General features: G+C 55.2%; 11 protein-coding genes across 11 annotated transcripts; 5 read left to right on the forward strand and 6 right to left on the reverse strand.

The window, feature by feature from the left end:
* Window positions 1-651: 651 nt before the first annotated feature.
* On the reverse strand, window positions 652-5,315 carry BAUCODRAFT_309149 (uncharacterized protein). Its single transcript, XM_007683074.1, has 3 exons — window positions 4,935-5,315; window positions 1,386-4,871; window positions 652-1,283 (listed from the first exon to the last, which is right to left on the reverse strand). Exons 2-3 carry the CDS (start codon window positions 4,830-4,832, stop codon window positions 948-950), a joined length of 3,783 nt encoding a protein of 1,260 aa, XP_007681264.1. The 5' UTR covers window positions 4,833-4,871; window positions 4,935-5,315; the 3' UTR covers window positions 652-947.
* Window positions 5,316-5,398: 83 nt separating this feature from the next.
* Window positions 5,399-7,247, forward strand: BAUCODRAFT_134639 (uncharacterized protein; the record flags this gene model as incomplete). Its single annotated transcript, XM_007683075.1, has 2 exons — window positions 5,399-6,000; window positions 6,105-7,247. Exons 1-2 carry the CDS (start codon window positions 5,737-5,739, stop codon window positions 7,245-7,247), a joined length of 1,407 nt encoding a protein of 468 aa, XP_007681265.1. The 5' UTR covers window positions 5,399-5,736.
* A 1,269-nt stretch (window positions 7,248-8,516) lies between these two features.
* Window positions 8,517-8,940, reverse strand: BAUCODRAFT_308950 (uncharacterized protein). Its single transcript, XM_007683076.1, has one exon. The coding sequence runs from the start codon at window positions 8,841-8,843 to the stop codon at window positions 8,538-8,540; it is 306 nt and encodes a 101-aa protein (XP_007681266.1). The 5' UTR covers window positions 8,844-8,940; the 3' UTR covers window positions 8,517-8,537.
* Window positions 8,941-9,037: 97 nt separating this feature from the next.
* BAUCODRAFT_116964 (uncharacterized protein) lies at window positions 9,038-9,994 on the forward strand (the record flags this gene model as incomplete). Its single annotated transcript, XM_007683077.1, has 1 exon — window positions 9,038-9,994. One exon carries the CDS (start codon window positions 9,038-9,040, stop codon window positions 9,992-9,994), a length of 957 nt encoding a protein of 318 aa, XP_007681267.1.
* Window positions 9,995-10,056: 62 nt separating this feature from the next.
* On the reverse strand, window positions 10,057-11,603 carry BAUCODRAFT_309345 (uncharacterized protein). The gene is made up of 4 exons (XM_007683078.1): window positions 11,590-11,603; window positions 11,175-11,365; window positions 10,626-10,988; window positions 10,057-10,575 (listed from the first exon to the last, which is right to left on the reverse strand). The coding sequence occupies exons 2-4, from the start codon at window positions 11,297-11,299 to the stop codon at window positions 10,119-10,121; spliced, it is 945 nt and encodes a 314-aa protein (XP_007681268.1). The 5' UTR covers window positions 11,300-11,365; window positions 11,590-11,603; the 3' UTR covers window positions 10,057-10,118.
* A 1,043-nt stretch (window positions 11,604-12,646) lies between these two features.
* Window positions 12,647-13,219, reverse strand: BAUCODRAFT_79427 (uncharacterized protein; the record flags this gene model as incomplete). The annotated part of the gene is made up of 1 exon (XM_007682860.1): window positions 12,647-13,219. A coding segment is annotated over one exon (573 nt), but the record flags the coding sequence as incomplete, so codon positions are not given.
* A 438-nt stretch (window positions 13,220-13,657) lies between these two features.
* On the reverse strand, window positions 13,658-16,417 carry BAUCODRAFT_309494 (uncharacterized protein). Its single transcript, XM_007683079.1, has one exon. It carries the CDS (start codon window positions 16,187-16,189, stop codon window positions 14,096-14,098), a length of 2,094 nt encoding a protein of 697 aa, XP_007681269.1. The 5' UTR covers window positions 16,190-16,417; the 3' UTR covers window positions 13,658-14,095.
* A 94-nt stretch (window positions 16,418-16,511) lies between these two features.
* On the reverse strand, window positions 16,512-17,874 carry BAUCODRAFT_39026 (uncharacterized protein). Its single transcript, XM_007682746.1, has 2 exons — window positions 17,396-17,874; window positions 16,512-17,342 (listed from the first exon to the last, which is right to left on the reverse strand). The coding sequence occupies exons 1-2, from the start codon at window positions 17,719-17,721 to the stop codon at window positions 16,646-16,648; spliced, it is 1,023 nt and encodes a 340-aa protein (XP_007680936.1). The 5' UTR covers window positions 17,722-17,874; the 3' UTR covers window positions 16,512-16,645.
* A 176-nt stretch (window positions 17,875-18,050) lies between these two features.
* BAUCODRAFT_78815 (uncharacterized protein) lies at window positions 18,051-20,583 on the forward strand (the record flags this gene model as incomplete). Its single annotated transcript, XM_007682815.1, has 2 exons — window positions 18,051-18,989; window positions 19,117-20,583. The coding sequence occupies 2 exons, from the start codon at window positions 18,051-18,053 to the stop codon at window positions 20,581-20,583; spliced, it is 2,406 nt and encodes an 801-aa protein (XP_007681005.1).
* Window positions 20,584-21,927: 1,344 nt separating this feature from the next.
* BAUCODRAFT_39029 (uncharacterized protein) lies at window positions 21,928-23,543 on the forward strand. The gene is made up of 2 exons (XM_007682747.1): window positions 21,928-23,240; window positions 23,290-23,543. Exons 1-2 carry the CDS (start codon window positions 22,076-22,078, stop codon window positions 23,313-23,315), a joined length of 1,191 nt encoding a protein of 396 aa, XP_007680937.1. The 5' UTR covers window positions 21,928-22,075; the 3' UTR covers window positions 23,316-23,543.
* A 621-nt stretch (window positions 23,544-24,164) lies between these two features.
* Window positions 24,165-25,746, forward strand: BAUCODRAFT_152246 (uncharacterized protein; the record flags this gene model as incomplete). The annotated part of the gene is made up of 2 exons (XM_007683080.1): window positions 24,165-25,422; window positions 25,475-25,746. 2 exons carry the CDS (start codon window positions 24,165-24,167, stop codon window positions 25,744-25,746), a joined length of 1,530 nt encoding a protein of 509 aa, XP_007681270.1.
* Between the last annotated feature and the right edge of the window lie 127 nt (window positions 25,747-25,873).

Genomic DNA, 25,873 nt, shown 5'->3' on the forward strand with positions numbered 1-25,873 from the left:
CCGCTTGTGATAGTGCAGGGTGTGACTTCATGGTCGTTACCACTAAACCACGCAGGTCAGCAAGATCCTTGCTAGAACCAGAGGCATGGCAGGCCACGCTGTCATCAAGCATTCATGGCGATGCTGTTCCTGCAGTACGTTGCGGGAAACAACCGCATTACGGGCCTACCTCCCGTATGAGATCACTCGCTCCCTGCTCCGATGATCTCGCCGGGGCTGTCGTTGAGGAAGGATACCACCTGGGCGCGACATCTAGACATGCGAGACGCTAGGTCGCCCGCGCTTCGAAGGCTTCGCTCGCCATTGTGGCAGAACGTTGGCAAATCAGGACTCCTGTCTGTCCAACGTCGTCCGCATGATCACGCAACCAAGTTGTTGTGCTTTCAGAAGCGAGCTTGATGCATGCAATGCATGGTGAAGAGGGGAAGGTTTGCAACGAGGTGAGGTGGAAGATCTGACCTCCGCAGCTGCTCACGGCCCGTCTTGCCGGCGGTGCGAGACTGTCCATACCATCAACTGCGAATCCTCGACTGGTTGCCTAGTAGGTAGCTTAGAGATCCATGACTGCGGTCGATGGCACAGGGCCGTCCGCAACACTTACGGCAGCAGCAAATGGCTTGAGTAAGCGACACATAGACTAGAATCGGGGGCTGACAATGAAAGCATCTTGGTATTAACTTGCCTTCGCATTTAGCAAAGAAGCTACCTACCCAGATCTAGCATTCTAGATCCAGTCAAAGTGGAGATGGTCGGGTATCCTAATCATACATTAAGCCGCTCGCGAATGCCATCCCAGTGCACCAGCCAGCGTGTTGTTCTTCGCGGCATCCGCATCAAGTACGCCTGAACACCTACGCTAAGTTGCAATGTGGCCGTTGACCCATGTCCTCCAAATGCAAATCAAACGCCTTCCGCAATGCAGCAAACTCTCAATCGCACTGATATCGTCACCGAACCAAATCCGCGATCTTGCCCGCCACCGCACTGGGATAGCCTCTTCCCAGCGCTTCGCGCACGACTTTCTTCGCACCTTCCCGGTCCTCAGCCGTCAAATGCGCCCTAACCATAGCCTCGTACGTACTCGGCTCTCTCTTGCCCACATGCACTCTGTCAAAAGCTTCCTTTGCCCGGCGTAGGTCTTTCTCCAGCGTCCAGCCGTGGATCAAGGCGTTGGCGATGTAAGGCGTATACTCCACACCTCTCTTCGCCATGTCCGAAAGCAGATTCTCGTACTCCGACGCGGAGACGGCGTGGTTCGCATTCATGGATTCGAACATGGCCTGGTACAAGCAGGGCTGCAATCGAACCTTGTTCTCTTTTATGACGGTGTCGAAGAGAATGCGAGCGGCAGTCAAGTCGTGCAACACACAGCCCTTCGCATGGATGAGCGAAGAATAGTGCACTGCCTCCGGCGTAATCCCTGAGGCCTGCATATCCGTCAACACAACTTCGGCAGCGTGCAGGTTGACCGGCTCCAGTGTCGCGTAAGTGTCGATAAGCAGCTTGTACGTATGAATTGTTGGTTCGATGTTCGTAGTTCTCATCCGCTCATAGTAGGCAAGGACTTTGCCCCTATCACGCTTGGTGGTAAGGAAGAATTGCATCAAGCTGTGGTATGGTGCCGGTCTCGGCTTATAGTTAGCCTGGGTCTCCATCTCCTCGAAGATCTCTTCCGCAAACTTGTCGTCGCTGACACGGCAGAGGGCATTGACGATGGTGCCGTAGGTGACACTCGTCGGGCGGATGCCAAGGTTGCGCATTTCAGCAAAGTAGAAGAGGCAGTCGTCAATGCGTCGGGCTTTTCCAAGCTTGCCAATCAAGGCGTTATAGAGGAAGGAGGACGGCTCCACGCCCTCAGTCTTGGCGCGAAGGAAGATCTTGACCGCTTCAGATGCCTCGTCAAAGGTCTTGGTGTTCTCTTTCAGCGTCGTAATGTAGAGGCCGAAGGTGTTTGCGGATGGCGCCATGCCCAGCTCAACCAAGTCCTGGTGGTAGCGGGCCGCCAAGTCCCGCCGACCGACTGTAAGACATCCAGCAATCATGTGATCCAGAATCTGTTGCCAGCCGAAGCGTACAACACGGTATCGTGCGTCGAAAGCAACGTCCTGCTTCGCCATCTCCAATATGTCATGGGCCAGATTGAGGTTGTTCTCCTTCGCTGCAGCCTCGATCAACTTGCCGTAGGTGAACATTCTGGGTACCCGACCCACACGGCGCATGTTTCTGAACTTGGTAAGCGCTTCGCTCATACGGCGGCCTTGGGAGCGCTCGAGAAGGTCATTGATCGCAGTCGAACCCTTGACGTCCGTTCGCGCCGCATATGGGTCGTACGTGTCTTCCATGGCCGGTTGCACGAAGGGTGCTGCCGGAGCCTGGTACGGCAGCACAGGGGTAAACGGCACCGGCGTGAAGGTAACCGGAGTCTGCGGGTAGCGGTAGCTGGTCCATAGCCTTGAAAGTTCCGGGCGAGCAATGTTTACCAGTGTCTTCTCAATGGCGTTTTCTGTCTCAGTAGCGGGCCTGATGGAGCGAGAGGTGAGTGCTTCGAGCATGCAACCAAAGCGTGCTGGACCGGCAATATCTGCTCCAGCTTTGTGAATGATCATGTCGCCTTGGATGCGTAGCATGAGCTCCAAATCTGCTGGCGGGAGCCTCGCGATCTGATCAACACTCAAGCGAGCCATGACATGCTCGGCAACGGACATGGTTAGACCGCCATTCTCCACCATCATCCTTAGCAGCTCTGCGCTGGCCTGGGGTTGCGTGGTAGCCTGGTTCTTCAGCAGGAAGTTGCCGATCAGTTCCAAGGCCTCGTCGATCTGCTCAACAGCCTCCGCCATAGCAGTCTCCGGTTGCTGGTCGCGAACTCGAGCAAACATCCGGCGTGCTTGTCGGAGACCGCGCTCAGCCTCGCCAAGGCCAATCAGCGCCACGGTGCGCATGGTACTCGGCTCGATGAAAGACGGCTGTGCGGGCGCCGACTCCAAGATCCGCCAGTAGGGCTCCCCGCCTTCAGCATTGGCATTACGAATGTGCATTGCGAGCATAGCGGTGGCCGGCACCGCCAGGTCCTGTGTGACCCTAGCCAATGCATCAAAGGCCTTCTGACTGGTCTCGAGCATGTTTCTGTCCGCAGCTGTAGCTACGACAACGGCCAGAGACGAAGACAATGCTCGTCCAGTAAGCGAGTTAGTCAAGTCAATAGCGTTCCGAAGCGTTCCATCCTTCAGCGCGAGTGGAAGCAAAGCTTGCAGCGCCACGGTCTCCCGCAGCTCTAGCAACTCGGACTCGGAAGGTGTGGTAGCCTGAACGCCGGCGAGAAACTTGAGGCCGCCTTTCAGCCTGTCTGCTGAGCCGTAGGCCTTGACCAGTGCGGCGTAGACTTCGTTGTCAAGCCGAGCGATTTCAATGAGTCCGGCGTTGTGCTCGACCGCAAGTTGCTTGTACTCGTCGTAGATCTCCACAGCACTCTTCAGATCGCTTTCCAGGCCATATGCAGCGATCATTGATGGGTAGATACTGGATGTCGGCTCAACGTCCTGATCCTTCGAGTGTTGGTAAATGTGCTTCATGTCATCGACGCGGCCTTGCTCGGCACACGCGATGATGAGGGCCGTGTACGATCCGCTTGACAGATCAGCGAAGCCAAGCCTAGTCGCGCGATCGAAGAGCTTTAACGCGATGGAAAGTGAGGAGTCTTCGACAAGCATGCGGTGTTCCGACTGCGCGGACCTGAACATGAACTTGCCCGGCTCCTCAAGCCCACCGTACCTAACCAAGCGATCTTCTAAACCTTGACGAAGCGCAAGTGCTTCGGATGCCCGCCTAGCCAGCAGACTGATTAGTAGATTGAAGCTCTCGACGTGTGGCGTCACCTTCCGGCGAAGCATGTCCGAGTACACCTCAAGCGCCTTAGGCACTTTCTGGTGCTTGCCTTGCGTGAGCTCGACAACGGACGTGAGCAAAGCATGATAGGTTGCTGGCTTAGGCTGCTGCACGCCAGCACGCAGCATCGCCTGGAAGGCGGCAGGAACACGCTCATACTCCTTCTTTGCGGAGAGCTCCAGGATCTCGCTGCTGTAGAAGTCGGCCTCGGCGGAGGAGAAACTGTCGGTAGATGTATAGAGAGTCGCAGGGGTCGAGACCGTGTGCTCCTCGGTCGCCGAAGTCTGCTCCTGCGAAACGGATGACGCGGAATTCGACTTGAGGACTAGACCACCCTCTGCATCATCTCTCGAGCGCTGAATCTCTTCCGCGATCGCAATGTTGACCTGCTCAAGCGCATCTGCCTCCGCGGCCTCGTCATTAATAAAGGCCTTGCTGAAGTTGTCCAGCGCACTCGTGGTATAGGAACGCTTGAGACTTGGCGCTGCAAGCTGCTCGACTTCCTGCGGGTGGACCGGCGCCTCGGCGACTGCAATATCGTGCCCTTGCAGCGGGACGGTACTTGGCGGCTGCCATTCAAGTCTGCGCGCGAATTGGAACTGCTGCCACTCCTTCGTACCATTTCGCTGATGTTTCTGCCATGCATCGAAGTATTTCTCTAACCCGCCATCGTGATGGCTGGTCTCCGGTCTCGGCACGTTCGTGCCAACCGTACTCGCCGGCCTGGCGCCGTCTGCCGCATGATGCGCGACATTCTGAACACGTGACTTCTCTGCCTTGCGAAACCTGCCAGCAAGAGCGTCTGATAGCGGTCCGGCGCCAATAGGGTTCTGGGCGGCGTAGGATGACTGGGATGCGGCAACGACGGTTTGCGCGTAGCCGTGGGTGAACGATTTGAGAGCTTGACCTGCAATACGCGATAGAGGTACAGCTTTCACGTAAGGCATTCAGGTGATTGATGAACCCTTCAGGCGGGAAGGGTGAGACTATTACGGATCAGATGTGAGTGTCGCGTAAGTCGAGATACTCGGCTAGGAGGGACTACGTACGGGGAATCTGAGGTAGTAGCGAGACTGCAGGTTCATTGACAGGCCTCAAGCCGTCAAGAACGCGCGACTTGATGTAATGGGGGCCAGTGCCTGATGTGTGTGGGAATTTGGTATGGTTGTTGGTGGTAAACCTGTTCGGTGACTCGAAGTTCCAACCCAACCCAATGCTGCGTGCGATGGAGAATCTGATAAGGGAGCTGCAGGCAAGATGGCCGGAATGGACGTGACGCTGGAATAGGAGTGGCCTTTGCAGGCTAACGAATGTATGACCGTCTGACTGATCGCGAAAGCGAAGTGCTTCCAGCTCCCTCGCGTCTCTAACCCGTAATTTTTTCGCACGGCGCCACAAGCGGCATAGTTTCGGATGCAACGCAGCAAGATCCGGGCCGCTAGTCGGAATTTCCGTGGCGAAGGCAAAGTCCAGGAGAAGCTCACGCCGGACTGCAAGCCCGTTGCTACTGCCAAATTGCAAGCCAAATAAAGCTGTATCGTCACTCGTGCGTCTTTCGCAGTCATGGACGACCGTGAGCGAAGTAGAGGGCCCATCATCGCAACGAGCTTATAGGCTAAGACTCTCCTGTTAGCGACAACCATCAAACGGCCCTCCCGTGTTCTACGGGTCAGAACGGTTCGAGGTTCCGTTGACTGGTCAGCTGTCCATCTGCGCCTCGAGCGATTTTCAGGCACCGGAGTCTACACGGCGCATACGCTTTGTAAACCCCGGAACAGATCAACAGATACCTTTTCCACCGCCTTCTAGACACAGCATTGCTTACTTGGCTTTCGGCCGAGGCAGCGTCCAATGGTTCATGATACAGCCGTAGCTGTCTCTGCGCCGGGTAAGGTGCTGTTGGCTGGTGGCTATTTGGTGCTTGATCGAGACTACACAGGCTTGGTGTTTGGTCTAGATGCTCGCATTCATGTCACGATACAACCAATTGAGACGAGCAGCGGCGTGACATTGAACGAAATTGTAGTGCAGAGCCCGCAATTCGCGGACGCGGTATGGGAGTACGGGTATCGGCTCACCGAGCAGCATGGTGGCATCCAGGTCGTGCAACTGAGGGTGTGAGTCGTTGATATTCTCTTTAATGTCGCCCACCTCGCAAGCCTGAATTATAGTACGCATTTTAGCGATCATCGAAATCCAGACCTACATACTTACTCCAGCCATGCTCATACAGCAACGCAGAGCTAAATCTCAATCGTAACGCCTTCATCGAGACAGCGCTCGGCTACGCACTTAGCTACATCGCCAGTGCATCAAGTCCTCAGATCTCGCCTGCCTCGATCACAATCCTTGCGGACAATGATTACTACTCAACCCCACATGCACTGAGCAATGGTACCAGTTCAGCGTCGCGTTTCCACAACTTCGGCGTTCCTATCTCCAAAGCCCATAAGACCGGACTAGGCTCCTCGGCGGCACTGGTGACAGCGTTCACGGCTGCTCTACTGACGTACTACCTACCCTCAAGCACCTTCGATCTGGAAAGTGAGGATGGAAAGCGCAGACTCCATAACCTCGCACAAGCCGCACATTGCGCTGCCCAGGGCAAGGTCGGCTCCGGTTTCGACGTCGCGAGTGCGGTATACGGGAGCTGTTTGTACCGCCGATTCTCACCCTGTCTACTTTCGAGCCATGTCGAGCCTGGCCAGCCGCACTTCGGGACTCAGCTGCGGGAGATCGTTAACGAGGTTGGAACGGTTGGTGCTTGGGATCATTCAATTCTCAAAAACGAAGTCAAAGTTCCTCGAGGCCTAAGGCTGGTAATGTGCGATGTGAGCTGTGGTAGCCAAACGCCCGGGATGGTCAAGAAGGTGCTTGCTTGGCGGAAGGAAAGGGCGGACGAGGCAGCCGAGCTATGGTCACGCCTTGACACGGCGAACAGGACCCTCGCGGAAGAGCTCAGGCTTGCAGCAGAAGCCGCTCAGACGCAAGCTGATGAACCGTACGCCACCATCAGAGCCAGCTTTCAGACGATTCGAACGCTCATCCGGCAGATGTCAGCGAAGAGTGGCGTGCCTATTGAGCCTCCTGAGCAGACTGCGCTGCTTGATGCTTGCGAACGCATACCGGGCGTGCTTGGTGGCGTGGTCCCGGGTGCGGGAGGTTACGATGCAGTTTCGCTGCTTATTGTTGACGATCAGGTCACTGTTGATCAGCTTGAAGAGCTGTTTGCTAGCTGGAAATTTGGAACGGGTACGGACGGTGATGTCGGAGGAGGCCGGGTTAGCATGCTGGGCGTCAGAGAAGAAATGCAGGGAATCAAGAATGAACGGCCGAGAGACTACGAGAAGTGGCTTTCATGAGCTCTCCCCAGGCTCGCGGGTCGGTGTAATCGCGGCGGCTTTGGCGGTGAAGGTGTCACACGCATGGATAGACAGACACGAGCGTCTCGCCGGTCGTCGTAAAAGTTATTGTTGCCTTATGGGGTTGCCTAGGTTGATGGCAGTGTAAGGCGAGGTTACAGGCTTCTCGCTTGGATGTGACTACTTAGTTCGGCCCCGCACTGCTCGCCACGCATACTCTTGTAAAGCGGACGCGTCCCATATGTGTCGTGTTATACCATTGTGCTATTGAGTGCCTGCCCACCATTCTCGTAAGTGCGGACCAGGGAAGAATCTGTCTGCCTGGCTTGCTCGCTGTCTCGGCCTTCACCTTCAAAGCGGCTCAAGGTTTCGGCAGAGACTGGACCCTTCACATGTGGTTTTCACTTTTAACTTCAACCGAGAGAGCGAGCGCCCGACGGTGGCCGCGGAACCCATGCCATAAGCATTCAAAATATGACGGCGAACTGCATCCGAAGTAAAGTATAGACGGCATGCGCGGGCGAGATGTCCTTGGCTTCGCACTCAGCGAGGAATTGCGTCGTCAATTCGAAACGCGGCTCTTCGCGGCCTGCAGATCGCCACGTTTTTTCCGGGTGACCGGCGGCACGAGGACCCTGAAGGAACTGTGACGGATGATGGTCAAGGCTTTCTTCGTAACCGTTTGGCCCGTCGTTGAGACGTGCGTCGAGGCGCATGGCATGGGTTGGCGATGGAGTTGATATTGCGGTGTGCCGCACTCCTCCGAGCTCATCAGTGGTTTGACAGCCTTCCCAACATTTGTAGGAACAACCTCTCCTTCGTGCGAGTCTTACTAGGCTTCACAACATTTCACAACGTTATAAGCTGCAATCCAAGCAACCGCAACAATGCCTTCAAAGTTTGTGGAGATGCTCGACGATGCCACTCCGCCGCCGTTCTCGAACAGCAACGTAAGCCTCGAGGACATCCTGGCCGAAACGAGACAACGATCAGCTTCTTCCAGCAGCTCCAGCAGCGCGGAGAGATCGCGAGAGCGAAGCGTATCTGGCCAACCACCGAAGACGCGTTCACGAGGCTTTTCCATCCGCAAGCCGAAGACATAGATGTGCTGCACCTTCACTGTGAATTGGAACCGATGATGAACCTACGAGTTTCGATCGCACCAATGCCATCCGTCGAACATCCGGTTCAAGCCTGCAGGATCTCGGCTTTCGCCAACGAGACCACCTACACAACCCTGATGCGTTGATCTCGAGAATGTTCACCCTGAACTAGCGGACTCCAGCTTCACTATGTCCAGGTTCTGCTCACGTGATGCGTTACACAACACTTTGAGCACGCCGGACCTATCGAGCAAGCTTCCGGAGGCACGTCGCCCGAGCGAGCCGGCCGAGACTGAAGCGCAAACCTTCGTACCGAAAGTCCGATGAAGCTCATGCGCAACGAGCATTCAGCTTCTGGTGCTATTGCCCGCAAGTCTGGCAACGGCCCAAGCATGAGCGATCTTGTCTTGATATGCAAGCCACGCTGGACTGACAGCATCTGATTGGCCCGGGACTCCTCGCGCTGCGTCCTGTAGCTACATACGTCCCACATGCTGGGTCTAGTACAAGGTGGACATTGGCTCGTGAAGCTCCATAGCGTTGTTGAATAACCATATCGTTCTACTGCGGATACCGGACCGGCTAGTTGTGGAGGTTTGTAGCAGGTATATTAGCTAGACGAGAGCATGTCGACGACGCAACCCACCTACACATCCTCTCCTCACGCAAATCAGATAAGCTGCGGCCATGGTGCCACCACTCATCACTCTGGAAGAGCATTTCATCTCCAGCCGTATTCCAGGTGCGTGGAAGAACTTCCAAGCCTTCCCTGACCATCAAAAATCCAAGCTAGCCTCGCTGGATGACGAGCGTCTCAGGGACATAGACGCCGGTAGCTGCCAGGTTCAAGTGCTCTCGCACGTCTGCGTCGAGGCTCCTCCCAATGAGTGCCGCGAGACGAACGATGAGCTGGCCGCCGCCTGCCGCAAGCACCCGAAACGCTTCGTAGGTTTCGCAACGCTGCCCATGGCCCACCCTGAAGCCGCCGCGGATGAGCTAGAGCGTTGCGTTAAACAGCTCGGCTTCGTTGGCGCACTGATCGACAACCACCTCGAAGACGGAACCTTCTACGATGATGAGAAGTTTTGGCCAGTCTTCGCGCGTGCCGTGAAGCTTGACGTGCCCATCTATCTTCACCCGACATTCGCTTCCGACGACATGATGAAGCACTATGAAGGCAACTTCTCCAGCCAGGCAGCGTTAATGATGTCCATCGCGGGCTGGGGTTGGCACAGCGAGACGGGTTTGCATATTTTGCGCCTCTACGCCAGCGGTCTGTTCGACAAATACCCAAAGCTGAAGATTTGTGTCGGTCACATGGGCGAGTTCATGCCCTTCGCCCTTGAAAGATGCATTCGCGCATCTGCACGCTTCGGCCTAGAGCGCGGTCTGCAGACTGTATGGGACGAGAATATATGGATAACAACCAGTGGCTACTTCTCGCTGGCGCCGTTTGCTTGCATCATCAGATCTACAAAAATGGACCGGATTATGTATAGTGTGGACTATCCATTCAGTATGCCCGTGGAAGGCCTGAAGTTCGTCGAAGAGATTCAGAAAAGCGGGTTGGTGAGCGAGGAGGAGCTGCAAATGATATGCTTCAAGAATGCCGAGCGCTTCCTCGGGATCAAGGTGGAGGCATAGAGGGGTGGTTTCGAGCAGGGCAAGGTTGGTCGTGCTATGAGCCAAGCATGCAGCTTCACTCCATTTGGTACATAAGCTAAGTACATAACACAAAGCTCAGCTCCTTCGAAGTATCATCACCACCTCACGCCATCTTCCCAACCACGTACGGATGACCAGCAGTAAGACCACCACAGACCGCCCATGCCTGCCCATTGACATAACTGGCCTCATCGCTACCCAAAAACAGCGCTACTCTAGCAACCTCATCAGCCACCCCGCCCCTCATGAGCGGATTTAGCTGCCCAATCTTGCGCTCCGTGCCGCGCGCTCGAGCCGCTTCGTACATCTTGCTCGTCATGCCGGTCTCAATGATGCCGGGACAAATGGCGTTGCAGCGGATGCCGGTACCCGCAAGTTGGTAGCATGATGTCTGCATGATGGAAACGACGGCCGCTTTAGAAGCGGAGTAGTCCGTTGCGCCGGCGTTGGAGCGGAGACCTGCTGAAGACGCTGTGCCGACAATGGAGCCGCCTGGGTACGGCTTCGAATCACTGGTCTGTAACATGCCGCGAGCGCCGTGCTTGACGGCTAGGAAGACGCTGAAGGGGCCGTTAGTAAATAAACGGGTTTAAAGCTTGTAAAAGCATACCTTAACGCATTTGTCTTCATCACCTTCATGAAATCATCCGCGTTACTGTCGATTACTCGCTTCATCGTGACGCTGATGCCGGCATTTGCGAAGAAGACGTCGAGCCTGCCATACAGGCTCAAGCATTCGTCGACAACACGCTTGACGTCCACTTCCTCGCCAGCATCCATCTGCCGACATTGGATCTCGACACCGGGATACAGACTGTTAATCTCGCGCTTGTGGGTTTCCAGATTCGAGGTGCTATAATCGCAAATGAAAATGGCTTTGGCGCCATTGGCGGCGAAGAGATGTGCTGAAGCTCGTCCGATTCCAAGAGGGCTGTTGGCGCCGGTGATAATGATGACCTTGTCCTTCACGCGGCTGGAGTATTGTTAGCGTCTGTGAAGAAGCAGAATGGGATGTCAAAGAGTGATAATGATGGCCAAGCGTCAAATGTCGGGTAAAGATGAACAAGGCTGTGGTCCGTTCGATAACATGCTGCAGGTAGCGCGGATACAATAGCAACAACGCCTGGCAACTAGAATCAAGCACTAAGAACACACTTACGGTCCGTTTGACGCGCCAGCAATCGTCGGTATCTTAGGGATGTCTTCGAAATAGCCTGGATGCTCTCTAGGCTTAGCTAACTGCTCGGAGAGGGCTTGAACGCGAGCTTTAGCTGCGGCAGACATAACGTCGGTGAGGCTCTGTCAAGCAAATCGTAGAGAGCTACATGATTTTGTGCGATTTGACGCCTACTGTGAAGGTCGTAAGCTGGCCGTCCGCAAGGTGCAGTGGCGGGCATCGTCAAGCCGAGGTTCGATTGGCTGCGACGCTTGAGCCGAGCAAGCGTCAGGTGTTATCACGCGACAGTACATTTGATGAACAAAGTTAAGCACAATTGCAAGTGCGAAGAATGAGACGGCCCTATCATGGTATCCTGCTCAATTCCAAGAAAAAGTGGGTATATGAAGCGACCTACATATTGTCGTTACTTGCGGCCGTTGTACAAGGCACATTCACCGGCCAAGACCAACATAAATGCATTCACATCTTACGGTTCCCGAGGCCTGCGTTTAAGCAAAATGTGACATGCTAACGTGATGGCTGACCGCCGTCTCGTCGCCTTCGAAGACGCTGCAAACAGGACACTTCACAATCCGTCCTGATTGCTGCGTTGTATGTCCTACCGGTTGCGCTCGCTGCGTGGGCGGTGTGCTCTGTACGGACATCTGTGAGAACCGCTGGTGGTCAGGTTCGAGATGTGCGCTTGAGTGTGTTGAATTGCGAATGTTATTCGGATCTTCTTGCGAAGCTATGCCCAGGCCTCGTTGCCAGTCCGCGATCTGATGGCTTTGTACTTGTGGGTGTTGGTATTGTTGATACTGCTGCTGGTGTTGTTGCGGTTGCTGATACTGTTGCTGCGCTTGTTGGTGGAAGTGCTGTTGATGTGCATCCGGGCTGTAACTACTGCTGGTCGTCGAGTTTGCCCTAGCCCGAGTCGCCTGGTCAGGCTGGGGATTTGGTTGTGGGCTTGCCTGAGGTTGATACGCCTGATAATGCATCTGTGATGGATTTGACATGAGTGGTGTTTGTTGCTGCGAAGGTGGTGGCGTGGAGTACACCATATCACCCGGAAGTTCAGACCGGAAGACTTGACCTTGTGGTTTCAATGGTGGTGGGTAGAGACCCGGCTGTTGCATGTGCTCGTTGTGGTAGAATGACCCTGGCATCTCGGTCGCTTCCGGCATGCTAGAGAGCTCTGCGCCAGGTTTAGCATAATCTGGTCCGTTGTAACCCGGTTGTTGATATTGTGGAACGTAGGTAGAATGTCTTGACTGGGCTTGGCTGTGAGTTCGCTTGACGTCGTGATATCTGCCGAACCCTTGCGAGTCCAGCGCTGGAGAGAGCATACCGCCAGCAGACGTGAAAGTCGTTTCTCGCTTCACAAGGCCAGGGCTGGGCTCAGAGGCTGGGAAACTACTCGGAGTGGACGGAGAAGGCGATGGCATTCCTCTGTCTGCGAAGGTTGGTTCGCCGCTTGGCCTCGCTGTTTTAAGCTTCCCGTTCTCGAACATTGCATGCAATTTGCCCTCATCCAGCAGTTCAGCTTTCCGTGCAAGTCGATCAATCATGGTTCCGGTTGCCGCCTTCGTTTCCTTCTTCACGAATCCAAGAAGCGCGGCATTACACATGATTTCGACGTCTTCTCGAAGATACAGGCCGTCGAGTGGTGTGTCCACGCCTAGCTCCCGAGCTTCCCTTGGCTCGCCAGGCTGGTTTCCGCCTATCCTGTACTTGTTCCGCAAGTCTACACCCATAGGCGCATATACATGAGACTGCATGCCTCCGGGTAGGTCGTGAAACACACCCCTGAACGCTATCTTCTTCTTCAAACCAAAGGCCCATGTGATGATCTCCGTTATCTCATACCACTGCGAGTAGAACTCGTCTGTTGCTGCGTCGCGTGGAGCTTCAATGGATTTGGCGCCCGTCACCAAAGGGTTCAGCTTGATGACTTCCTCGTGCGAATGAAGCATATCAATTGCGAGCTGTCGCGGTACGTTCGAAGGAAGCGGCGTAATCTTCGTGTAGACAGTCTTCCTCCCCATGCTTGCAGCTGTACGGACGCGAATGCGCCGGGTTAAAGGGACGGTCTAGTGGGGGTAGAAGTAAGGAGAGTTTACCAAAAGAATAGCTGCCTTACAGTATAGTAGTATGCGCAACAAATTACATAGATCCGTATCAATGGTTAGGTGAAGCGGACCTAGAAGAGCAAGCATGTTGCGCAGCCCTCTCGCTTACGTCTCCAAGCGAATAAGCCTTGCGCCGAGTCTCAGCATGCTAAAGAGATGTAAGCGCTAGGGTTGCTGCCCTCGGTGCTCAAGCTACCGGGCACTGCCATAAACTGAGGGATGTTGCACTATATAGAGGCGGCACCAGGCGATGCTGGAGACGAAGACTTCTTTCGAGAGAATTGTCATTGCTGCTAGCTGATGGGTCGCGTGCCGTAGGCGGCGCCACGGAATACGGCAGGGTTTGGCCATTCACAAGTGAGAAGCGGCACCAATCACCAAGAGTACATGCATTCAGAATTTGATCTGATTGACGAGTACGGTATAATGGCAAAAAGAAGCGGTTGATCTTGACAAGGGTGGGACTTCACACAATTAGCAAAGGCACAGTATATACATTTTTGGTGAAGCAACGTACTTTGAACCCACGAGGCAAAGCCACTGCGGATTCTGCTTAGGTAGGCCTAAACGCAGCTCCATAACCACTCGGACACCTGATGATGATTAGAATTGATTGAACAATCGGGAGCACGAAAGTTCGACCAACCTTGCCCATAACGTATCACGTGAAACTTTCCAAACATAAAACATATAGCATCACCAATTCTCCCAACGAAGACCCGAACAACTGTTCTAACTCACGCGAGCATTGCGCGGCAGGTAATCTCTTTCTACGAATCTCATTCCGTCTTATCACACCATCTCTTCAGCACTATACGACTCCTGCCTAGGTGCCAGATGCTCGTCACCCTCATCCCTCGCGAATGTCTTCCGGTACGGACTATGCCCTTCCTCCGCCAATAAATGCTCGTCCGGCGGACCCTCTCGCGCATCCCTCCCCGTCGATACTATCGCCATATGAAACGCACGACTAGCCCGACGTGCGAGGTCGCTGGCAGTAGCCGTCGGCGACGTAGCTTTCGGCGAAGCTTGCGGTGATCCTTCTTTCGATTTGCTGCCCGAGGCCAGGGAGAAGGCCAAGGACTTCTTCTTCGAGTGGCCACGTGGCGAGATCAGGGGCGACGAAAGTGGCTGGTTGTACGTGGGTAAGGCACCTGCTTCTGGCGCCTTCTTTGGGCTTGTCTTGGGCGGATGAGGCAGTCCGAAGGGTAGTGATGATGTTGTAGGCGAACCGTTGATGATTCGCAGTGGGCCGAATCTGCCCTTGTCGTCAGAGCTCGCTGTTGCCGGGTCGAAGTCACTCGTGGTGACAGGACTGTCGACCAGGTCAAACGTCTGTCCGGGCAGAACCTCCCCCTTACCGAAAGGGCGCCTCTTCGACCACGTCAAGCCATGGTGGTCAAAATCTTCGGACTCCGTATGCTCGCTCTTAAAGTCAGGAATCCGCTCACCTCCTCTCGCCTTCTTCAGGTGCGCCTGTGAACGAGGTAGCTGCGTAAGCTGACGGATGCCCGTCGCAGCTAGAGGAGCTGGCTTCTGCTTCGTGATGGCGAGAGGCTTCTCCAGCGCAGACGGATGTGATACCGGACTGTCATCGTCGCGACCCTTCATCAGTCGACTTACTTCCTTCCATGTCGACGACACCCAGCTGCCAGCACTGTCCGGTGGCTGCATCGCAGACGGACTGACCCCGCTAGCCTTGCTGTCCGCCGTTCCCGGTCTCACATCATAATCGACCGTCTTGAAAACATTGAACGAATTCTCCGTACGCTTGCCTCCCGCGGCGAAAGCGAGCCAACTCCCAGTACTCCCACTGCTCACACTTCCTTCCTTCTTCGTCGCCTCTGCATACTTCGCGGACCATTGGGTAGCCCATTCGGCCTCCCGATGGCCCTGTGCATCGGTGATGGCACTCTCAAACCATCTTATCGCTGCCCCGTCTGGCTTGCCGTCAAGAGAGGACCGAGCGACTTTGCAGACACCATAGTAGTAAGCGCAGACTCCCATGAGCGGCTTATCTGCATGCTCGCGGGCGAGGTACCAGGCGGAGCGTACGGCGGCGAGAGCTAAGGCCACCATTCTGGCATCGGGATCCGGTTGGGCTAGCAGATAGACTGCCGGCGCGAGCTTGAATTTGATCTTGATCTCAAGGCTCTCGCTGACATTGCTGCGCTGCCCGGGCTGCTTTGGTAGGGCATGTTGGGCGCTTTGGAGTGGCTGAAGCTTCAGTGGCGCTTGTTCGAACAACTCATTCATGTCATTCAGCTTCTCGAGAGCAGCCTGGCCGTTGTTCGCATTATTCGTAGCTGCCCACGCAGTAAGCGGCCCACGTACGCCCGTCTCGCTAACCATGCTTTCATTCTCGCCAATGGCCGAAGAACGTGCGCCCTTCTTCTGCTCCGTAGCAACCATGCCAATCAATCGCTCAATGACTCCATTCTTCTCCTCAATGCGCTGCCTCATCAAGCCCGCCAATTCCGGCACTACAGACTCCAAACGCAACAGCAGGTCGCCGGACGACGGCTCCTCCTCCTCCGGGGTTCGCGCTTCTGCAGCCTCGGCATCAACCTCGACCGCATCGTCCTTCCCTGCCACGCCTTCAACGGCGCCGCCTACTCGCGCCTTCGCCACGGAGGTGCGAACAGCTAGCGGACTCCTGTGCCTGCGATCCGCCAACTTGCTTGGCCGCGTAGGATCATAGGTTATTGGCGGCTCAGTTGGCGCCTTCTCTGCGGCACGACTACTGCGTGGTAGCTCCCGTTGCGCCCGCATTGGCGGTAGATCTTGGTCCGTCTCCGTATCAATAAGTCTGTCCCTGGATGGTAGGAAGGTCTCGTTGAGTGGCGACTCGAGGCGGTCCGCACTGGTGTAGCCGACCGGGTGCATGGTGTCGCGCAGAGATTAGGCTCGGTTTACGAAGACCCCTTGCGGTCGGCATGGTGGACACGATGTTGTCGAGCCCGTCCATGTTGCTTGAGAGAGCTCCGGTTCTTTGTCTGTTCCGTCGCATTTCGCCGCATGCGGGTCGGGAATGCTGCGCAGAGAAGCAGGAAACGGAACAAGGAGACAATGAGAACATACTCTACCGTGTCGAGTACAGAACCTTTGTGACTGTTCGTGAACCTGGTTCTATCCGTGGTATAACATTCATGGAAGGTTAGTCCTGGATCACTGGGCATTGTCGAGGAATGCTTGGCATTCTTCAATTCCGACATACCTGCAGAGTAAGGCTGTCAGCACGCACAAGACGGGCGGCAAACGACGCCGCAGGAGTAGTGGAAGTAAAAGGAGATGCACCCGGCCTGCTATTATGCGAAGGCAGACTTTTAGCTCGCAGAAGTTTCATGGGCCTCGTCCAGAGCTGCTCCGGTCAGAATCATGCTCCGGAGGCGTTGCCGCATACAGCATGCCCAACTGCCTCTGACTAGCATCACTCCTCTGCGTGCTCGTAATTGGTCGGCTCTTGGTGCTGCCTTTGCGACCATTGCTCAGCAGCGCAGTCCGCTCATCCACATCCTCCGCGCCAACCGCCGCACCGTCGACATCGTCAACCGTTGCCGAGAAGAAGCCGTCGTCATCATGCGCTTTGCGCGCCTTCCTATTCGTGACATGGAAGTACACCGCCAGCCCGAGAAGTACACCCTGTAGTAGTCCCGTAACAACGTACACGAGCCACGTGCTCCATCCTTCCCAGCCTACGCGTTGCCAAAGACTGAATGCGAAGAGAAATGCGCCTGGTGCCTGGATGAGCATGGTAGCGATGCTCAGAGATTTGATGTCGCTTAGGCGGTAGGTATGGTAAATCTGCGGGACGTATTGGATCATAGCCAATACGCCAGAGATGGACCCGAGGACGTCGGCCCACGCTTGTGTTCGCTGTGGATAAGCTGCGACCAACGCAAGCGAGACGATTCCAGTGACCAGTAGCGCTAGTAGAGTTGCTGAGCCTACAAGAATGGCATCGCGGCGGTGCGGCGCGGTAGGACTGCGGGAGTCTTGTTCTTGTTTGGCGGGAAAGAAGATCAGGAAGAGCATGACACTGTTCACGTCCAATCAGCACACCAAGCCTGCCTTCGTTGCCAAAGGCCTTACATGAACATGAAACACATCCACTGGATCCCTATCTGCGCAACGCCTAACAATGCCGCCGCGCATGCTCCTCCACTGATCTCCTTACAGCACGCAACATCTGCGCGACTGGCCGGCAGCGTCACAATGTTGCCGAGAGCGGTGATGGAGCTTAGAGCGCCAAGTAACACCCACCAATGCGACAGACCCTCGGAAGTGCGTTGCCGGATGATCTTGATGTGTTGTGGGAGGTAAGAGAAGAGGATGCCGGCAACGAGGACGGCGGCGAGGGTGGTGTTGAAGGCAGATGGACGGGCGAGGTGGTTGCACCGGGCAGAGAAGGCTTCCATCGCGAGGCGGAGGTAGAGATGGTGTTGGCTTGATCACATGGTCACTAGCGTTGAGCAGGGAGGGAAGGCAAACGAAGAGACGGCAGGCAATAGCAAGCCTGCTGATGTCGCGTGACTGTCCGCTTTGGAGGATGCATGGCGGTTGCCGTGTGGATGACCGCTGCCTTCCTCACAAACAACGGCATCCAAGGCTTTCCCCCGCAAAACACACGACGCGCGCCGGTAGAGCCGCAGCCTCACGCGTCATGCCGACCCACTTCAATTGACTTGGCAGGCACCGCAACAGTCAGAACAGGTGCGCGACACGGTGCTGATGATGTGCGCCGGGCATGACTTCGGCGGTGGAGGACAGGCTCGCGCATCTACTGACCTTGGCGGACGATGCCCTGAGAAACCACGAGCAAGCCAAGGCAGCCAGCATCCTCCGTGAAGCCGCCCAGATCGACTCCAGTAGCGACGCGGTCAAGCAGCGATGGCTGCGACTGTCGAGTAACGCTCCGGATGGCTTTACTGTACTCTCAGTACAACGATACGTCGTGACCGGTCGCCCGGAAGACGCTCCCAACGCCGTGAAAGCGATCAGGTATACGCAGTTTTCTAGCGATGAGGCGATTGAAGCATACACCCTCCTCATCGAATCCCAACCAGAGATCTCACGCCGCGATGAGCTCCTCAGCCTACTGGTGCATTGTCAGTATGAGGCCCGGAAAGCCATCGCTGCCAAGCTCGTGTCAGATAGTATGACAGTCATTGCCGAGATGTTCCACGTAGGCGCTGGAGCCTTCGACGCCCTGGTCGTTGTCATTCTTGAGCGTCCATTATGGAGCTCGAGCGACCAGCAAGCCACGGTCCAGAAAGCAGTGTTTTGCCATTGTATCGAGCAGCTGCAACGTAGCGATGGGACCACGCCTCGGACACGAGCCCTCCGTGGTATTACTCGCCAACTCGCTGTCCAGCCAGAGAACGCCATGGACCTACTTGATGGTGATGCTGCTACTGCGATTTTCCTTACACTGGACTTACGTCTCGAGGAGAGCCTCCGCAGTCAAGGAATGATTACCACCTCGAAGATGCTCGAAGTGACCAAGAAGAAAGGCGAGCGCTTCTTCGCCGACTTCGTAAGGTCACGAGTAGCGATTGGCGGTGACGAGGACCTCATTCCGGCTCTGTCGGCCGCGGCCATGGTGTTTCCGCTGTTGCCCGTTGTGGCTGCTAAGCTGCTCTTGACCGATGGTGTCATTGAGCAGCTCGTTTATAGAGCCGAGAAGGTACTGGCCGTGACGGCGGGCCCGAGAAGGTAGGTTCTGATTCTCGTTGTTGCTTCGTGCAAAGGTGCTGTTCATTACTACGAATACTACACTTTACCTGCAGACATGCCTGACTATACGTAGTGAGCCGAGCGTCCTTGAGAAAGCGATTCTTGAGCTGCTCAATGCGGCTTGCGTCGACCGGGCGTGTCGTGAAGCGATCAAGAAGCATTGTACAAACTGGCTGAACAAGCTCTCAGCAGAACTGTCGAATCCCAATCGTGCGCTTGCCGTACTTCTGTTAACGAAGATGTGTGATGACACAATAGACGATGTCACTTCCTCACTCTCGGACATGGTAATACACAATAAGCCGGACCGAGAGCGAGCTATCGAGGGTCTCGCATACGCATCACTGCAGCCAACCACCAAGGAAAAGATCATCAATGACGCGACACTATTGCGCTCGCTTACCGACGCACTCCGAAAGGAGGCGGGCGCTCTATTCGGTTGCTTGACGATCTTTGCGAACCTGACGGCACATCGCCAAGTGCAGTCGGACGAGCAGAAGAAGATGGCGCAGCTAAAGGCGTACGCAAACGCATCGAAACCTACGAAAGACGATCCACTGGATGACGAGCAGCATGTCACGGCTCGTTGCAAGAAGCTGCTCGATGCCGATATTGTCGCCGCGCTGGTTGCGTGCTCGAAACAGGTCGCCGCTTCGCCGACTAACATCCTACTCATCGTTCGCATACTGCTAGCACTCGCAAAAGAGCAGAAGCATCGCTCTAAGATGGCCCAGCAGGGAGCTGTGAAACTTCTACTACAAAGCCGTGACCGCGTGGCCAACGCTACTGATACCGAGACTGCTAAGACCGCCTCACATGCCTTGGCCCGCCTCCTCATTTCGCTGAATCCGGCACACGTCTTCACTTCCGCTCTGCCAGTATCATCCGCCGTCAGCGCACTGATCCCACTTCTGAAGCCTCCGGACGCAGAGGGTGAAGACCGCGACCGCCTGCCTACTTTCGAAGCTCTACTTGCACTGACGAACTTGGCGTCTATGGACGACCCTGCAGCTCGAGAGCTCATTATTCGTGATTGTTTCGAGGCGATTGAGGAGCTGCTCTTCTCGCCAACTCTGCTAATCCAACGTGCCACCGTGGAGCTGGTGTGCAATCTTATGGCCTCGCCCAGCTGCGCTGCCGCTTTCGCAGACCCAGGATCCAAGGATGCGAAGCGGCGCCTGCAGATCTTGCTAGCGCTCACGGACGTCGAGGACCTAGCTACTCGACGGGCGGCTGGAGGGGCGGTGGCTATGCTTACTGAGTGGGGAGAGGATGCTGTCGGCGCTCTCGTCGGCTTGGGGGAGCGGAAGGGTGTCAAGTCTGTGGTGAGGATGTGTGCGGATGAGAGTGGGGAGGTGGTAATCAGAGGCTTGGTTTGCTTAAAGAATTCGCTTGGTGCGGATGAGAGGGTGGTTAGGGAGAATGTGGCAGAGATGGTGAGGGAAGTGGGCGGGGTTGACGTGGTGAAAGAAGGGCTTAGGAAGAATAGGAGCGATGCCGCAGTGTTGCAGGCTGGTGTGGAGGTATTGAAGATGTTGGGGTGACGCGTAGGCGGTCAACACTAGGAGCCTCCCGCCTTTTGACGGCTTGAGGTTATGTGGCCTGCAGACCGTTCCTTTGCTCTGCAGAGAAACACAACACTGGTTCCACGATAGACTTATCAGAACAACGAGCAGCAACAACCACGTGGCCAGCATGTTTGTTGTTTCGAATGCTCGCCCACGGGTCGACACGAAAATAGACCGGCCGCATTATGGTTTTAGGGCTGGTCAGTCAGCAGATGGACTGGGGAGCAGCGAACGGCAAATCCCACCGACCGAGGTCAAGCTCTTCGACTTCCCTGTATTTGGTCTCGAGACCGGTGAGTATACCAAAACTGGATCAGAGTCGGAACTGCACTGCACAACACGTCATTTACACCGCTCTGGTACTTCAGTCTCCTGTTCAGAGTTACGTTCTGTGATGGTTTTACGGCGTGCTGCAAGCGTGGATCACAATAGGTTGGAGCTGCGAGGTCTTGTGCTCTACTGGGAAGAGTGTACGTGGTGGTGCTGACTCTGCCGAGAGTTTTCTCACTTGTGGTTGTGAGGAGATGAGAAGGAGGTTGCACTGATCCACCGGGTAGAAATTGAAGCGGCCAATAGTTCGGGCGGCTTGCAACATGCGCAGCGCTGGACATCATTCAGACCTTACTACCCTCGCATACGAGTGCTTCAGGACAACCTGCAGCCTTGTGGCAGCAATGATGGCTGGCTGAACGTACAAGCGCAAGACAAAACCCTGAGTCGGTAGTCACACAAACAAGCTTCCCCGCGTTGCCGCGGCGCAGCTGAACTGCTGTGCGTCTTCGACAAGTGCGAGTACGTGTAGGGTGCGTGCTTCCTCTTGACGCACACGGTTTAATGTCCGTCAGTTCTCACTCCGGAGATGGCTCGATGGAAAGTCACGCCTGGCATGAGTGGACTATAATTGTCCTGGCACGGCTTGCGGAGTGACAAACATCGGGGAGGCTTGCGCGAGGTAAGATCTTCTAGCTGCCGCCTCGCGTGCTCACAGCCCCAAGCAATGCCCCAGAGCGCCTATCCACAATAAGCATTGTCAGAAGCGTTCCTGCAGGACGCTCCCCTTCATCCAGAAAGAACACGGTGCCCCAAATGCTGCATACGGCTAGCTTACTTAGTATGGAGGTAGGCTATTGGATGGTTATTCGCGAGTCTGACATGCGCAGAACGCCGCATTGCAAACGCGTCCTAGGTCGGCCGCTCCTTTTCGGTGACAAGAATGCACTCTGGGGCGGCTGACGCTCCATCAGACTCACGAATGGTGAGTGCAACGATATTTCCTTACCACGAGTCTCCTTTGAAAGTTCAGTATATATCATCGTGTTCGCCAGGTACTGTAGGTTTGCTTCACTTCACTCACTCACCAGCAGACAACTTCCATCTCAACGCAAAGCTTCATTTACTTGTTCCAACACCAAGATTTGGTGTCGACATTTCTACTTCACTGCCCCACACTCATTACAATACCACCAGAATGCGTTCCACGATCATCTCCGCCACTCTCGTGGGCGCCGCCGCCGCCTCGCCGTGGGGCCCGATGAACGGTTGGGGCTACGGCGGAAGCAGCTCAAGCAGCAGCGTTGCAGGCTGGGCCCAGCCTACACACACCTCTTCCAGCAGCTATGCCAGCGCGACCCCGAGCAGCAGCGGCCAGGTTCCATTCAAGTTTCCGCTGCCCAACGGCTTCCCAAATCCGAGCAACGACTCCCTCCTCCAGATTGAGCTTGCGGCTCAAGGCACCCTGCCCAACGGCGCGCTCCCCACTTCCATCAATGCCACAACCGCAGGCCTGTTCCAAGCGATTGCATTCAACGAGATCTCCGAAGTTGCGTTCTTCACCTCCCTTCTCTCGAACATCACGAACGACGTCCCCGGCTACGAGATCCAGCAGAAGGTTCTCAAGGACTTCGTAAATCGCACTCTGACTGCCGTCATTGCGCAAGAAGAGCTCCACGCGCTCGGTGCTAATGGCATCCTCACTACCTCCGGCAATTTGCCCATCCAGCCTTGCCAATATGTCTTCCCGTCGTTCGACTTCGACTCCGCCATCGATACCGCCCGTAGGTTCACCGATGTCGTCCTCGGCACGCTCCAGGACGTCCAGGTGGCTCTCGATGCCGACGGTGATGGCCAGAAGTTCATCGCGCTCATCGGCTCCGTCATCGGTCAGGAAGGCGAGCAGAATGGCTTCTACCGCAGCCTGCTTGACCTCATCCCGTCTTCCAACCCCTTCCTGACGCGATCCGCCGGTCCGTTTCTCTTCTCGCTGCTTAATCAGTACTTCGTAGTCCCCGGCAGCTGCCCCGGTCCGGGTAATGCTGCGCTCTTCGCTGCAGTTCCGGTCTTCGGCAAGCTCATTGTGAACTCTCAGGACATCACGCTGAGCAACCAGTACATCAACTTTGAGGTCAACAGCACCATCACCGACCTCAAGAACTACAGCGTTGTCTTCATCAACCAGCAAAATGTACCCGTTGTGAAGCCGATCGAGAACCTGGTCGTATCTGGCAACAAGGCGACATTCCAGGCCTACTATCCGGCACTTGACTTGGTCGCGGATGGTCTTACCATCGCCGCCGTGACGAAAAATGCCGGTCCATTCGCCAGTGTTGATGCGGTTGCCGGTGCCACTGTCTTCGGTGAGTATCAGCTCGTTCAGGGAGAGATCATTGCTAATAGTCTATTCAGGTCCCGGCCTCATCGAGATTAACTGAATTTCATAATGGTAGCGGTGCGTTGGATGGTGGCTGCGTAGCAGATTGAGCATGATCACCCACCGGAGTTGGTGAGATCTAATGTACATGCTTAACGATTTCGCTTTGATTTCTATACGTTGGAAGAACAAAAACTTATACCGTTGGTTCCATGGTCGGCTGTTGCGGTGACAATACGATGATGTGGCGGCATAGCCGTGATAATATGCTCTCGCTTGTGGGGGCTGATGTGAGAGCGTCCCCTAAGACTACTCTCCCAGCATAGGACCACTGCCCGTAGCAGAGGTACCAAGAAGACCACTTTGGGACATAGAGCTGTCCTTGTAATTGCCAACACGCGACTGTTGTTGGACAAAGTGAGAGAGACACGACTACCATAATGGAGACTCGTTGTGTCCACCTCCTGCTCGGAACCTTCCGCAGCGGAGATGACCGGTATCGCAGCGTCTACACATACTGTAAGAATTCCAGTACATCAAGCTTTTGTGATGTACACTATTGTGGTGTTCGATCTGCAGAAGGCTACATTGTGCGCGTACAATGTCAGCACGAGTGACAACGCACCTCCGGCACCGCAGGTTTTGGCGGTCCGCACAGCGTACACAATGACGGAAAAGACAAGCCGCCGCGGCAAGTCCGAATCCGTGCAGCTCCGCTTCAGTTAAACCGTCATCCGACTCCTACCACACTCATCAGATATACCGACTGGGTAATGTGGCCGACTCTCTGACCATTAGATGACTCGTAGGTGCTTCACAGTGTCGATATAAGTACTCTACTTTAAGTCCATCTCCTCATTACTTTCATTACCATCACTGACACACAGCATCATCGCTAAAGCTGAGAAACATGGCTACCTTCGCGTTTGCTGCAGGTCTTAGAGTCGAGTCAAGAATGAACGTGGCCAGTCCAGATGTTGCCAAAACACCGCAGCGGGCGCCAAACGACAAGGAGCTTGAAGCTATCGAACTTCCTGACTATGGCCACTTCAAATGCAGTGCACAACACTATAATCCAGAAATCAGTCCAGCTGAGCCGCAGAAACCGGCCGCAGCAAAGTCAGGAGCTCATACCCCGTCGTCACCCCAAGATCTAGAGGCAAGCCTTCCACCTACCCCAAGACAGCACGAAGTCACGAGCATGGTTCCAAGCTTCTCATATCCGCCGATGAACAGGTTCCGCGTACTTGCGGCGTGTCTCGTTTACCTTGGCAATGGACTGAACGATAGCGCTCCAGGTGCATTACTACCGTACATGGAGGCCTATTATCATATAGGCTACGCCGTCGTGTCAACAATATGGATTGCCAACGCTGTCGGCTTCATACTTGCAGCGTTCTGCACAGATGTTCTGCATGGCCGAGTGGGTCGTGCCAGGGCGTTGATGATCTCTGAGACAATCATGACTGCAGGCTACGTGATGATCGTATGCTCGCCACCGTTCCCAGCAGTTGCGGTGGCGTTCTTCCTAATCGGTTTTGGCTATGCACTGAACCTTGCGTTGAACAACGTCTTTTGCGCGAACCTGGCAAATTCGACAGCTATTCTTGGTGCTTCCCACGGATCATACGGTATCGGCGGGATCGTAGGTCCTATCATTGCGACCGCACTGGTCTCGCGTGGCGTACTATGGAGCCGCTTCTACCTCATCACGATTGGCGTTCGCATTGTGTGCTTTTGCTTCGCAGGCTGGTCCTTCTGGAATTACGAGAACGAGGGTACCACGCAGTTCAGCAATAGTCTTCAGCAGTTCGCAAGCCGCCAAGCCGCCGCCGAGATGGGCGAGCCTACCAAGCTTCAGCTGCTCGGCTGGGCACTGAGAAATAAAACGACCATCATCGGTGCGCTCTTCATCTTCGCCTACCAAGGTGCTGAAGTATCGGAGTCTGGATGGTTCATCTCGTATCTCATAAACTATCGCGACGGAAACCCCGCGAAGGTGGGATACGTAACCTCCGGCTTCTGGGCCGGTATCACTCTAGGGAGGTTTATCCTGGTCCATGCGGCAAACCGTATAGGCGAGAAGGTTTATGTCGTCGGCCTGACAGCGGGTGTGATCGTGTTTCAGCTCATTGCGTGGTTCGTTCCGAATGTGATTGGTGATTCTGGTGAGTGCTACCGTGTCCCCAAATCCTTGTATCTGTCTAACACATGACGTAGTTGCCGTAGCAATCGTCGGTTTGCTGCTGGGTCCGGTGTATCCGTGCGCTCAGACAATCTTCACTCGACTCCTACCTGGTAATCTGCAAACGACTGCCATTGGATTTATCGCCGGGGCGGGTTCCTCGGGAGGCGCTGTGGTACCGTTTCTCACGGGACTGCTAGCGCAAGCGTTTGGTACCTGGGTCCTACATCCCGTGTGCATTGGCTTCTACTGCTTCATGTTGGGGTGTTGGGCACTCCTGCCGCGTATTGCCAAGCGGACAGAGTGACGACAGAGAGCGGAGTAGTGCTTAGTATTCTTATAAGCGTAAATGGAAGTGGGCGACGACGCGCCACACGCGTTTTACTCCAGATTTTCCAAATGTGGCCCGTGCTCGTGCTCGAGCGTTTTCCATT

Source organism: Baudoinia panamericana, assembly GCF_000338955.1.
Source record: "Baudoinia panamericana UAMH 10762 unplaced genomic scaffold BAUCOscaffold_14, whole genome shotgun sequence".
Taxonomy (NCBI): domain Eukaryota; kingdom Fungi; phylum Ascomycota; class Dothideomycetes; order Mycosphaerellales; family Teratosphaeriaceae; genus Baudoinia; species Baudoinia panamericana.

Coding starts and splice junctions, on each gene's coding strand:
- BAUCODRAFT_39029 (XM_007682747.1), top strand. CDS start 22,076: ATGCGTTCCACGATCATCTCCGCCACTCTCGTGGGCGCCGCCGCCGCC. Junction 23,241..23,289: donor TGCCGGTGCCACTGTCTTCG/GTGAGTATCAGC, acceptor TAGTCTATTCAG/GTCCCGGCCTCATCGAGATT.
- BAUCODRAFT_39026 (XM_007682746.1), bottom strand. CDS start 17,721: ATGGAAGCCTTCTCTGCCCGGTGCAACCACCTCGCCCGTCCATCTGCC. Junction 17,343..17,395: donor TGGATGTGTTTCATGTTCAT/GTAAGGCCTTTG, acceptor GGACGTGAACAG/TGTCATGCTCTTCCTGATCT.
- BAUCODRAFT_309345 (XM_007683078.1), bottom strand. CDS start 11,299: ATGTCTGCCGCAGCTAAAGCTCGCGTTCAAGCCCTCTCCGAGCAGTTA. Junction 10,989..11,174: donor GCTGGCGCGTCAAACGGACC/GTAAGTGTGTTC, acceptor ACAATACTCCAG/CCGCGTGAAGGACAAGGTCA. Junction 10,576..10,625: donor ATGAAGACAAATGCGTTAAG/GTATGCTTTTAC, acceptor CGGCCCCTTCAG/CGTCTTCCTAGCCGTCAAGC.
- BAUCODRAFT_308950 (XM_007683076.1), bottom strand. CDS start 8,843: ATGTGGGACGTATGTAGCTACAGGACGCAGCGCGAGGAGTCCCGGGCC.
- BAUCODRAFT_309494 (XM_007683079.1), bottom strand. CDS start 16,189: ATGCACCCGGTCGGCTACACCAGTGCGGACCGCCTCGAGTCGCCACTC.
- BAUCODRAFT_309149 (XM_007683074.1), bottom strand. CDS start 4,832: ATGCCTTACGTGAAAGCTGTACCTCTATCGCGTATTGCAGGTCAAGCT. Junction 1,284..1,385: donor CAGTGCACTATTCTTCGCTC/ATCCATGCGAAG, acceptor CCCTGCTTGTAC/CAGGCCATGTTCGAATCCAT.